Genomic DNA, 12,631 nt, shown 5'->3' with positions numbered 1-12,631 from the left:
TGTCACACGTTCCGTATACGGGACACCTAAGTTTACGTCAATATTGTGCATGTAATTTCTAATCGAATAATGACAAACTATATATCATTGGAAAGGTCTAAGACTCTAGAATACAGATTTCTTTGGTGTTTTTCTTTCAAATAATTTATGTGGGGAGGGTAATTGATTCTTTTTTAGAAAGAGTGTGCTTAGATTTTTTGTTTTTATCCTTTTGCGACCCACATTTTTTTAATGTATTTTTTAATCAAAGAGAACAAACTTTTTTTATTTGTTTTTTACAATAAACCTAACAACATACCTTTTTTTGTGTATGTGTGTGATTTTTGTTGTTGCAATAATCAGCTACTTTTCTTTTTTCAAACGAGACAAACCGTAAGTCTGTATTCCAAAGAATTCATGAGTTACTGCCATTTTAGTTCCAACATGGGTTTTCATGTGTAGGCTCAAAAAGGCCTCCGACAGTTTATAAAAAAGCAAGACATTTGACATATCACAAGCTGTATTTATCAAGGAATTAACTGGACAGATTCAGTCAGGATCTGAAAGACACAGCATTAATTAATTCACTGTTTCCATGTGTATTAGTGTCACCCTTGTACAGCGGTTGTGTGTGAAAATGAGAGGTTTTAACATGCATAGCAAGACCATAATAGGGACAATGTTATTCATGCAACCTGAATTGCCCAGTTTCCCGGAGAAACAACCCCATCTACTGATATTCAAAACCTGTAAAATGTTCTTATTTCACAAATGAAAAAAGAGCATTATTGTCTATACAGAAGCAATTGCAATTTGTACAGGTCATTGAGCTGCTGAGCTGAAACTGGTGGTGCTTAAGGGTCTGGATGTATGGACATGGGTGTGAGTTTCAGCTGTGCACAAATATTTAACAATTTAAATGCATCTTGATAAAAATATTACGGTGAGGGTTTCGTTGACATACAACCCATATAATTATAAATATATATATAAAACGATTAAAACTGCATTTACGAATATACAGTTACCATAAAATGGTAAACTTTAAACATTTAAGAGCCACATTTTTTAAACGGAGTGATTAAATTGTGCTTTCTATCAAATAAATGTGTCTAATACATCTTGGATATCATTTAAATTTTTTAATGTGTATGCTAAAAGGCAGTAGTAACTAAATTGTAAGGCTCTGGTTTTTGACAATGCAACTGCGCTTTAAATATTACTTTAAGCAAACAGTGAAACAATACTTTCATTTGAACACTCAAGCACCAGGCTCGCTTAATCTTGAATCTTTTGTTGTGTCCATCGACCCTCATAGAAAGCAAGCAGTATGTACAAATGTGTCTTAGTGGGCATGTGCAAGAAATGCCATAAAGCACCTCCTGGTTGAACTGTAATAACACGATATGACACCTTGGCCCAGACCCTCAAGCACCAATCCTCCGCTCACAATAGCACTGTGCAATGGGGCAGTATTTTAGTGCAAAGGAAAAGTTGCATACATTTTCTACTTGCAAGTGTTATACAATATTTCTACTCTCCACTGTGTTGGATCCCATTCCCTCTTTCTCTGTATATTATTCTATTGCATAGAAATATGATTTTTTTGGATCAAAAATTGGACTTGGAGACAAATCAAAGGAAATTCAGACCCAGACACAGAAGGTTTGAAAGGTATATATCCAATGCGTTGAGATGTTGAAGTGAGAGCTGACGATTGTAAAATGTTGGCAGAATGTAATACATTACAGAAGCATTTGCATGATGTTCTGTTCATAAAAATAAAAAAAATTGATGAAAACTTGCGTGGACATTATGTCCCTCTCAATTACTGGTTTACAGATTTTGTTGACAGATAGAGGACCATTGCTTCTAATGTTATTTAGCCTTTTTACATTAACAGACAATGCAGTTGGTACTAAAATTGACATACTTTAAGATGTAGACAACAAGGCACAAACATGATACCTGAAATGATTGTTTCCCATTAACACACTGTGCTGCTTCAACCCTGTATGTGTACCATACTCAAACTGCATGTCATCATGTAGCAACAATGTAGTCAGTCATGTGATTACTTCAACTGTGATTTGTGATTTTTTATGTATGTTGTTGCATCTTAAAACAACGCAGCAACAGTAACTTAATTTAATTTGTGCCAGTGTTTGCAGAGCCGTTAAAGCATGTACAGTAACCTTCTTGCACTATACCTTGTATTTTTGCTAGCTATGGGCTTTCTATAGTACTACCTGCAAAACTACATTTTTAAAGACACACATATGGTGAATAAAAATAAGGGTTTCTGCCAGGGAAGACAATTGCTAGAATAAGATTTATATGGCATTCAGTTGGCATTTTACAAATCAAACTAACATGATTCAATTCATCCTGTAAGCCATCAGTGCAATGCTAAAATTACGATTTAGGGAAATGTTATTAACATAAAACAAAGGATAAAAGCGTATTGATTTACAAAACAATCAGTTCTGTGCTTGGAAGACTTTAAATACAAATAAAGATGTAAGTAATCTTGCATTCGGAAAAGCAGGATGACCGATGTGATGGGTACAGCATAGGCTTACTTACAAACGTGCAAAAACACACATAGAAACAAAATTTGGATCTAATAGAAAGAGCAAATTAATTCACACTTTATGCCAGATATGACACTGACAAGTAGCATTTCCTCCAAATTAGAAAAAATCATGTACTAAACCATCAAAAACAGATTTGAGAATACCCACTCGCAGCTGGTGAGTTGTTTCTCTTTATGTCAAACAGGTTTTTATTTTAACGTTTAACTGCGTAGGCATGCTCAGATATGTCATATGGCGTTTAATGATGATGATGATGATTTGTACAACGTGGCAAGACAAGGATCAAAAAATTACCTGGAAGAGCCAATGAATACAAATCAATGCATCAATAGTATAAAAGAGCAAAACAACTTACAAAAAATAAACAGACAAAACATGCTCTTCAGAAAAAGACCAACCTTGAAAAAGATTTTGGCATATTTTCATTCTCTTCAGCGTGAGATTGTGTAGAACTGATGTTTAGACATACAATATACAAAGAGAGACAGAGACAGGTACATGTACATATGGGTCATCTTTTTCACAGACAGATTAGAAAATAATCTTCATGAGCTACTTTACTATAACATCTCTTTTATACTCCATTTGCCTATGCTATCAACTCTTTGGCCCTATGGAGCTCCTGAATTGTTATAGTCATCAGTAGCCACTAGAGGACGCTCTCTGACACACGGCAGAGCTCGGCACACCTCCGCGCTGACTGATTCCATATGCAGCTGGACAGCACGACATTAAGGGAGTTCACAGTGACGCCTTCGTTTCCTGGATCCGTCAGAGCACTTTCCTGGTTTCGCGAAGTCCTGGTCTCACGCAAACTCAGAGGGCGACTGGATGCTGTGGAGTGCATCATTTCTTTTTACCTATCTTTTTCTCGGGCTTTTCGCCCTTGTCTGAACGCACCGATCCCCCATCTGCTTTGTCTGACCTTTCACCTCTCTCCGACCCCCCTGCCCTGCTGCCGTCCCTGCGTGTTCCCTCGTCTGTAGATGAGGTAGTTGGATTGGTCTGTCCCTGTTTGGCAAACTCTTCGTGCTCACTGATACTAGCGGATATGCTTGTTACCCAGCTCTTCAAGTCATCCTGTATGCCAGAAAGAGTTTTGAAGACTTAGAAAAGTGTCATCACACAAGATAACCAAATGATTTATGATATCTATATAAATGCTCCTTCACCCATTATGTTTTAATTTTTGGCTAACATTTCTTACTATATTTCAATGAATTCAGCAGATATTGCGACGGATTCTGATTATCTCACCTCATCTTTTGCATGGAAAAGAAATTCACTTCCATCTTTAGTTCTGAAAATAAAAGTGAAACATGTTATTAAAAGCCTTCTGGTTTATTGGAACGACTAACCTATCATCTCCAAACAATCTATAAGTGACATACTTGAGGGTGAAGACATTTTTCTTCTTCTTATATCCATTGTTGATATCACAGGCACAACGGCTCAGGTTGAGTAGTGGCTCGTTGTTGTAAGGTGTGGTGGTGTTCTTAGCATCCTTATAGAAGCCCAGTTCGCCTTTATTCAACACACAGTACAGGTTCACCCAGGATCTGCTGTAATTGTGGGAGAGAAAATGGACGATTTGAGCATCAGAGCCCAGATGAGACTAAGCACTGACTTGCTACTCACCTACTGAGTCTGGGATGACCAGACTTTGACACTGAGCAAGACCAAACTGCTAAAGAGATCATTACAAGACCTTTACAGACTGATGCGCAGTCCATGGCTTACCTTTGTAGGGAGGGAGAGGAACAGCCAGCGGCGAGGAAAGCACAAGAAAGGAGAGAGATTTTGGTTAATGAGATGTACAGTGGCATTCTCGCTAATGCTCGCAGTTATTACGTGAACAATGTGCACATACATGCTAGAAAAGAACAGACAGCCATTCTGTTTCTTAAGATCCTTATGCAGTGACTTGGTTTGTGAGTTGGGAAATGTGCTGCAAGGTCTCCGAACAAAAGGGACAAGAAATGCTAAGCTGTGAAAGGGGTGAAAGCTTCATACCTGACTGGCCATGGCTTCAGAAACCCAGCAACGTTTGGTCTTCTGGCACAGCAACATCCATCAACCAGGCTGATTTTAGTGTAACCATGCAAGTGGCAAGCAGTGCTTTTAACAGCTAGCTATTTTCTGCCATTTCTGGATGTGAAACTTCTAATCAAGGAGTGACAGCCAAACAGCTGTCTCTTAGTATAGCTTCCGGAAACGCTTTAGGAAAGCATTCAAGCAATTTCCAGTTTGACTAGAAACTTGGTGAAAGAAAACAAGGACTGCTTTTTTTGAACAAATGTTAGTGCTCTAAGCATCATTACAATGCTTATAACAACATTAGCATACAGTAGCTGCGAATAACCAATCATATTCATCTTTGATTGGTGTATATGGTTAAGCTGTTTCCATGCTAATTCCATGCAAATGTATAGAAGACAAAGCCCCACCTGTTTGAACTCTTCTTCTGGCTCTCAATGTCTATTTTGCGGAAGAGAAATCCTTCATGCTGGGCTGTGTGGGTTTGTGGTGGGGGCACTGCCGGACTGGTCTGAGCCGGAGCAGACCTTGAGCGACGTGTTTCACCAGCTGTTCCATCCTTAGGTCGTGGTCGTCGTCTTGGTTTTGGTCTGTCCCGAGCTCGTGGCCTGTCTAGTCGTGAGGTCTTTTCCGGCAAACCATTAGGTAGACGTGGAATCTCTCCTCGGGCCTAAGGTAAAAATGAACGCCAACATTTATGTCTGGAGCTTTATGTGATGCTCACTTTAAAATTAGGTAAAAAATTTAAGTGATAGGTATTAGATTGTCCACACACCTGTGCAGCTTCTCTTTCTTGAAGTTGCTCCACAATCTCAGCTAGAGTGGACCTTTTTTCTCTGCCAACGTAAAGAGATATTTGAAAAAATAATGTTTTTATTGTTTTGCCAAGGAGATGTCAATGAGACATTTTCATGAAAAACTACACAGAATTTCTATTGTAAAACTTATAACACAAGACCATATTGAATTTTTTTATTTCGCCCTCTCTCCAATGAGACGATGAAATCATTCACCCAAACTATGGTTTGTGTTGTCTGCAATCACTCACCCGCCAGCAGAGCGTCTATCTGACTGCTCCTTGGCCTCATGCTCGCTGCTCTCCTGTCTCTCAAGTCGATGTCTATCCCTGCGTCGCACCTCATGTCCTTCCTGTTCACTAGATGTCTGTCTCTCCAGCCTCCTTTCTGCTCTTTCAGCTCGTTCCCTCCACACCTCCTGAGGAAGCTCATCTCTGCGTGCCTGAATCAGCTGCTCGGTGGACAGCTGCCTCTCCATCCGTAACTCCCTTGGCGGAGGATGTTGCTCAACTACGAGCTCTGAGCGACTGCTTCCGCTCCCTCCCACTGCACTGTTAAGGCGTGTTCTTCCTCCGCCTGGTTCTTGAAGGACTACCTCTGCCATCACATTCTCGTGATACCGCTCCCTCTCTCTTTCCATCAGGGGGCGCACCGTCTCGTGCACATGTTCGATCTTTTGCTGTGGGGCTTGGGCCTTGAATTCAGTCCGCACATGGGTTACTTTTTGTTCCATGGCAGTTCCCAGTCCTGCAGCCACACCAACAATCCCAGAATTTCTGGTTTCCTGGATGCGATGACTAGCAGCTCCATTCATGATGGGCGTGTAGTTGGCCACAGTAGAACCCAGTCTGCGGACGACAGAAGATGGGGAGGGCTGCGGGGTGATGCGTTCCCCCCGAGGTTCACCTTGCTCATAGATGGTTTGTCTTCTTATAGAGGAAGGGCTGCTGCGGGCAGGAGAGGAGTCCTGAGGATCCAAAAAAACCTTCCGCCCTAGTAAAGGAGTTGGAGGAAGCTTGCTCTGTTCTGCCTTTATCTTCTCCACCTACGTGAGTGATGAACAGGATAAAAAGATAACATTTCTCAGCTGAAAAAGACATGGACATCCCAGTATAATTCTTTTGACGCTGCCTGTGAAAATCTGCCTAAAATAGCATAATTAATATGTATATAAATTTGATTTCAATCATTCCTTTACTATCATTTCAATCTTTAACATGGTCTCACTCACTCAATTTAAAGACATTAATTTGATATTTTCACAGAATGTTCTTTACATTACCACTAAAAACGAATCTAGCTGGATTTTCACAGGCATGGTCACATTTTGTAACACAATTCTATGCTGTCACTAGTAGAGGTTGACCTATTCAACATTTTTGCCTATTAATCGGCAACGATAACAATAATTTGAACTATCGGCTTTTGGCAATAATCCCCATCGATAATTTTTCCTGGTTGCGTTTGATCCAGATGCAGTAGGGAAAGCCCTACTGTGATAGCAGGTGGAGAGTTTCGAGTATAGTGTAAAACAGCGACCTCTAGAGGTGGAAATAAAACTGACAGTTTGGAGCTATACAGTCATCAGATGGGGGTTTAAAAGTTTCACAATGACAAGGTAGAGCCAGTTGCAGTAAACATGATGTTAAAAAGTAATTATTTATTAACTATATGCTTCATTTAATGGGGAACAGCAGTATTTTTGCTGACAGGACTGAGAGCGCGCTAACATTAATAGCCTATTAACGTTAGCCTAAGAAGTTATAACATGGTTACAAAAGTGCACTCAGAAATGTTTACATTTTATTATTGGACTCATGAGGGGAGCGCAATTTTTTTTGCTGCAGCTGAAGACAGGAGAACAAATGCTACAGAAATCGGCTGATAACCCTTCCTATTAATTTAATTTATTTTACAAAATCACAACGTTTTGTTGTTATTGTGAGTGTACGCATGTAAATGTAGACCACTTACAGTTTCTACTGGTCTTAAATATAATTCTGCATTATTTTTGGGTGTACACATATAAGTCTATTTTACTCTGATAAGAAAAAACCTATGTAGTGGCACCCGCCGACATGAATGTTAAAGGGAAAGTAATGCCAAAAGATGGCAGAGATAGAAATAGGTGGATAGGCTCCATTTACATTAAAAGCTAATGAATAGAAGCATTTTGGTTTCTGTGAAGCTGAAGGTAAAAAATGGCCCCGACAAGACCCTTGCTATATGCAACTTGTGTCAGGCTAAACTATAATATTTTGGAAACGCAACAAAAATGAGAAACCATGTTGCACGTTTCCACCCAGAGGAAGAATAAAACTTTGTTGTACCGAAAGTTGCTGCCAACCAGATGACCACAGTGCAAGCAATGTCAAAGCTGCCACCTAACTCAGAACTGGCAAAGCAAATGACAAATTCCATCGCAACCTTTATTGTCAAGGATTTGCGTCCATATTAAGTCGTTGAGAACCAGGGCTTTCGTACAATGTTTCACACAGCCAAGAAACAACTTCTGTCTTGAAGATATTTTAATGACACAACGATCCCCATAGACTACAATGATACCAAGGCTAAACTGCAGAGAGCGGGCAGGATAGCTTTGCACGTGTGATGCGGGGACATCTATTTCCACAGAATCGTACAACCCGTTATCTTGGTCTGCCGAGACACAAGTTGAATACAGATGTCAACACCATATGGAACAGTGCCTATGAAATGGTTGTCTGGTTGCTGGAGCAACAGCCTGTGGTCTTCGCCGCTGTCTCCTCAGGAAAGGAGAGGAAGATCTGACTTCTACACACTTAGACACTCAGACATCTCAAACACAGAGGATGTTAGCAAGGCCCTGAAGCCAATGAATGATGCAACTATTCTCATGTCAGAGGTGAGCAGCCACACCATCTGTTTGATTGCTCCTCTGGAAGCTCAACTCATCCAGGACACTAAGGACAGTTTTGGAGAGTCATCAATGGTCCGGAAGATCAATGGGGACCTCAGCAAGAGATACAATAATGAGCAAGAGAGAAACATTCTTTTCAAAGCCTCTGGACTGGACCCACGATTTAAGGGGCTACCTTTTCTATACGAGGAGTAGAGAATGGAGACATGGAAGAGCGATTGCAGAATCAATACTAGAGGTAATTCAATTCGGCCATTTTACAAATGTTATGTAATAATACAAACAAATCTGTGCTTTGTTGTTTGCTAGAAATTTAGTTTAAATGTGGATATTGTTTGAAAGGTTTAAGGCTTTGGTGTTTACCTGTTCATATCATTGTGTTTTCCTGCAGCAAGAAGAGCAAGTAAAAGAGGACCAAAACCCAGAGAACAAAACATTGAGGGAAGAAGACACCCCGACCACGACACAGAGGAGAAGCAACACCACAGCCCTTCTTACAAATGAAACTTGTTGTTATCATCTCTGCTAGTGAATCTGCTGGGTCAGACCTTTACGGAAGCTAGAATCCAGTAACAGCCCATGTCTTTATGTGAGAGTTATACATAGGTTTAGGTGTACTGCTAGGTTATTCACATGTTATGTCCAGTTTCCTTCTCATGTGGCAAGTAGCCGTGTTATAAGCGGGATAATGTACAAGCTGTTATCCCAAAATAAGCCCCTTCAGTGTGATCCTGCTGTCGGGGCTTATTTCTGTGATAACAACCGGCTTCCTCTACATTATCTTTTACAGAATATGCTGCAGTCCACAAGCATTTTTTTGCATTACAGCTGCTGGTTCAGAGTTTTATATTTTGTATGAAAGCTGTAAGTGATTTTGGTACAGCAAAATGTTTTTCTTTTTCTGAAGGATTGTATTGCTCATTGCACATTAGAGGATGATGTTGCCTTAAAGTGTGTTATTTTACATCAGCTACATGCAGAAGTCATTCATTTACTGCATTCTGTATGCTGCTACAGGGCACTGAGGACAGTCACTCTTTTCCTGTTGGTTCTTTGCAATGCTGGCAAATGTGACCTTCCCGTTGACTTGTCACTTCAATTTGTTTTATTAATAAAGGACATTGGGGAAGTAAAATCGGTCTGGGAGATTACGAATACTTTGATTTTAATAGTCACACAGCAAGAAAAAAAATGTGTATAGGAATAAAGATGCATCGAGAATCGTTTTATCATCACATCGCAGCCCTCTGAATCGTAATCGAATCGCATCGTGACGTGCCTAGAGATTCCCACCCCTAGCTGTCACATACAATCAGATTATTTGGTGTAAAAGAACATACAGACATTCTCAGCAAAGTATGACTAAGATGCTAAAATATAACATGGTTTGATTTATTCTGGATTCTTTTGAAAAATAATTCCCGTAGTTATAGTGTGTTATAGTTTTATAAGCTTACTACAATAACAAGCAAATCAGTAAATGACCTTAAACCTTTGAAAGGTTGTGTATGATATACCCTCCTTTAATGGAAGTCAATGGGACTTTTTTTTCTTTTACCAGAGGAGAAATAATAACACTATTCTCTACAACAAGCTCCACAATTGAGTTTAAGTAGCACACATTGTTTAGGATATAAGGAAGCATAAATCAGCTCTTGGCTGTTACATTGTGGTCTGTGTTACCGTGGTGAGACGCCGAAGGGAGCTGAAGCGCTCCTCCCATGTGGCAGCAGCTTTGCGGAAGGCTTCATGTCTGCGAATCAGCTGCTCTACCTCGTCCACACTGCTGCCCAGCTCTTTACTGCTGATAAAGGGTTCCTGAGCAGTGAGCCAGGCCTCTGCTACCACAGCTTCCTGAGCGAACTGATGCACCTCCAACACTGAGAAGAACACAAGGAGATAGTCATGAAAATCTATTCAAAATAATTCATGTTTAGTTTATGACTCCATTTATCTCAGTTCGCTTACTCTGCTGCAACTCCTCCCAATGTTTGTCCCATTTATCTGTGAGCTCTCTCTGCTTGGCCAAAACCTTCTCCAGCTTTTCTTTGATCTGAAAAAGAGCACATAACTAAATTAATAGGTATTAATTTTCATTTATTAATGTGTCAATATATCATTTTAGACAGCAAGTCTTAGTCATTTCAGAAGTCTCAACGATGCCTGAAGAGTTCATTACCTCTTCTGACGCAGGGTTACGGGCAGCCAGTAAGGTCTTGCCCATCTCGATGCACTGTATGACACTCTTGTTGCGGGCCTCCACCTCGCTTTTGAGGCCCTGGTGATAGTTCATCATGACCTCCACGGATGACACATCCCTGCAAGCACCAGAGAGCCCATATCCCATTAAAGCTCTGAGGAAAGAGCTGACAGCGAGAGGAGAGAGAGTTACTCACGTCCTGAAACTTGGGCCAAGTCGGCCAACAGATATAAACCGAAACAGAAGGCCATTTCGGCTTCTGAGGATTTGCAATATTACAGGATCTTTACTAACACATGACTTAACAGAAATTAACTGATGCTTCAGCAGATGGTTGTCTTCTGGATTCTCAGGTTGAGGTGTAAAAAATCATTTTTCTTTCGCATCCTTTGTTTTTTTTCTTTTTAGCGCAGCACTGCGATAGTGACAGCGTCTTAAGGCAGACAGGTTTCAACAGCATACGTGATGGATAGAATCCACAAATAACCAATCAGAAAACACCAACATGACTGACGGATAGTTTAGCCAAAGAAACAACATAATTCCTAACATAAGGGAGTGCTAGAATAAGGAGTAAACTTTAGGTAAAAAAAATGACTGGCAGTAACTAAACAAATGAAACGAACGAGAGCAGGTGGGGACCCCCAAAAGGGCAAGGCCAATGGGCTGGAGCCAAGTCAAGCCCAATGGTAAGTCAGGCCTTGGTTACATGTAATGATCATAAATGTTCGTTGATAAAGAAATCTTTATAATCTAAAGGTCTATGGAAAATCCTGTTGGCATCTTGTCGGGGGATTCAATGTCATGCTAAAGGCCTACAAAAAAACTTCATCCCTGCAGCACTCTATTGGAATCTCATCAAAAGCACTCTTCACATTAAAGCTGCTACAATGTAATGCATTAGAGCTTAACTGTATTTTTTTCTTAACACAGATCACAATAATAAACATACTTAGCTCCTAAATGTTCTTTAGTATGATATTTGTAACTACTTTTAGAATTCATGCACTTACCAACAGATCACTTATTTGTGGTTGCGGTAACCTAGTGATACCTACAATAAAGTACACTCCAGCGGCCACAGTGTTTACTCCCCAGGTGACTTGACATAGACTTTCATGCATTACAACGTAAAGCACCTTAATGAGTTCCTATCAGGAAATGTATCCCAGGATATTTCCTACCTTGGTTTCTCTCCAGTTCCAATCTGACAGATGATGCTGTCCATCCACATCAGCTGATCACGTACCATCCCAAAGAAACGCAACTTGTCTGTCGCTGTGGTTATCTGCATTCGGCAGTCCTCACAAGATATAAGAAGCTCCTTCCACGCCTGCATCACTTCCTGTTCCTGCATGGCAATGGCTTCTGCTTTCTCCCCAGCATAAACTGTTCGGAGCTGGGATGCACTTTCCTGCAACTGTCTTACCTGAGGGGAAACAAAAATAAAGTTGTCTTAAGTGGTGGGTCATTAGAGACAATCTACAGGAAATAAATATCTGTATTTACATTACACATTTACCTGTGTAACAAGCAGCTGAATATCTTGTTCAAAAGTCTGCATAAGTCTCTGAAGAGTGCTGGTATTCGATGTGCCTCCTTGACAGGCTCGAACCTCCGGTAACCTCGTCTGCTTATCATATATCTGTGTTAGCACCTGAAACCCACAAAAACACTCTTTTGGTTCTATACAAACAGAAACATGATCCTTTCGTGTTTTTTAAGCTTTCATACAGCGTTCATAAGCTTTCATACAGTATGTCTTCTTCGTACCTCGCGGCAGTCTGAGAAGAACTTGTGTAACTGGTGTGAGGCAGCGAGCATCTGTCCGCGCGTCTCCATCAGCTCCAGCAGATCTGCCCAGGCCTCGTTCACTCCATCCTTCCATTCGGCGATGGTGGCGGCATCTGCATGGCCATAATCTATGAGCTCATTTACCATCTGGTTGGCAGCTGTGACCCTCTCCTGCCCCAGGCTCCCTGTCTCTGCCACAAACTCTGTAAATTTCTCCTGAAGAATCTGAAGAGCCGAGAATGTTAAAATTACATTTTATTACAATTCCTATATATGATCACCCTTTTCTGGATTGTGCATGTGTTTTAAGAGGACTAATGCAAACTGA

At 40.5% G+C, this 12,631-nt stretch overlaps 1 protein-coding gene across 6 annotated transcripts in view; it reads right to left on the bottom strand.

Moving 5' to 3' along the window:
• Positions 1–481: 481 nt before the first annotated feature.
• LOC130435766 (spectrin beta chain, non-erythrocytic 4-like) overlaps positions 482–12,631 on the bottom strand; it is a 51,925-nt gene continuing 39,775 nt past the window's right edge. The window contains exons 26-37 of one of the 6 annotated variants that reach the window (XM_056766593.1): positions 12,283–12,528; positions 12,032–12,166; positions 11,694–11,938; positions 10,489–10,675; positions 10,278–10,362; positions 9,993–10,189; positions 5,662–6,455; positions 5,389–5,449; positions 5,024–5,283; positions 3,968–4,138; positions 3,834–3,876; positions 482–3,656 (exon numbers count right to left, since the gene is read on the bottom strand). In XM_056766593.1, the coding sequence (XP_056622571.1) occupies positions 3,423–3,656; positions 3,834–3,876; positions 3,968–4,138; positions 5,024–5,283; positions 5,389–5,449; positions 5,662–6,455; positions 9,993–10,189; positions 10,278–10,362; positions 10,489–10,675; positions 11,694–11,938; positions 12,032–12,166; positions 12,283–12,528 (2,658 nt within the window). In that variant the 3' untranslated portion in view covers positions 482–3,422. Of the gene's footprint in view, positions 3,657–3,833; positions 3,877–3,967; positions 5,284–5,388; positions 5,450–5,661; positions 6,456–9,992; positions 10,190–10,277; positions 10,363–10,488; positions 10,676–11,693; positions 11,939–12,031; positions 12,167–12,282; positions 12,529–12,631 lie in introns of those variants that run through there. The other 5 variants (XM_056766594.1, XM_056766595.1, XM_056766597.1 and 2 more) reach the window with 5 other exon arrangements.

The sequence above is a fragment of the Triplophysa dalaica genome, chromosome 14 (assembly GCF_015846415.1).
Source record: "Triplophysa dalaica isolate WHDGS20190420 chromosome 14, ASM1584641v1, whole genome shotgun sequence".
In the NCBI taxonomy this organism is placed as follows: domain Eukaryota; kingdom Metazoa; phylum Chordata; class Actinopteri; order Cypriniformes; family Nemacheilidae; genus Triplophysa; species Triplophysa dalaica.
The sequence above is the reverse complement of the archived record's forward strand: the minus strand, read 5'-3'. Positions and strand labels throughout refer to the sequence as shown.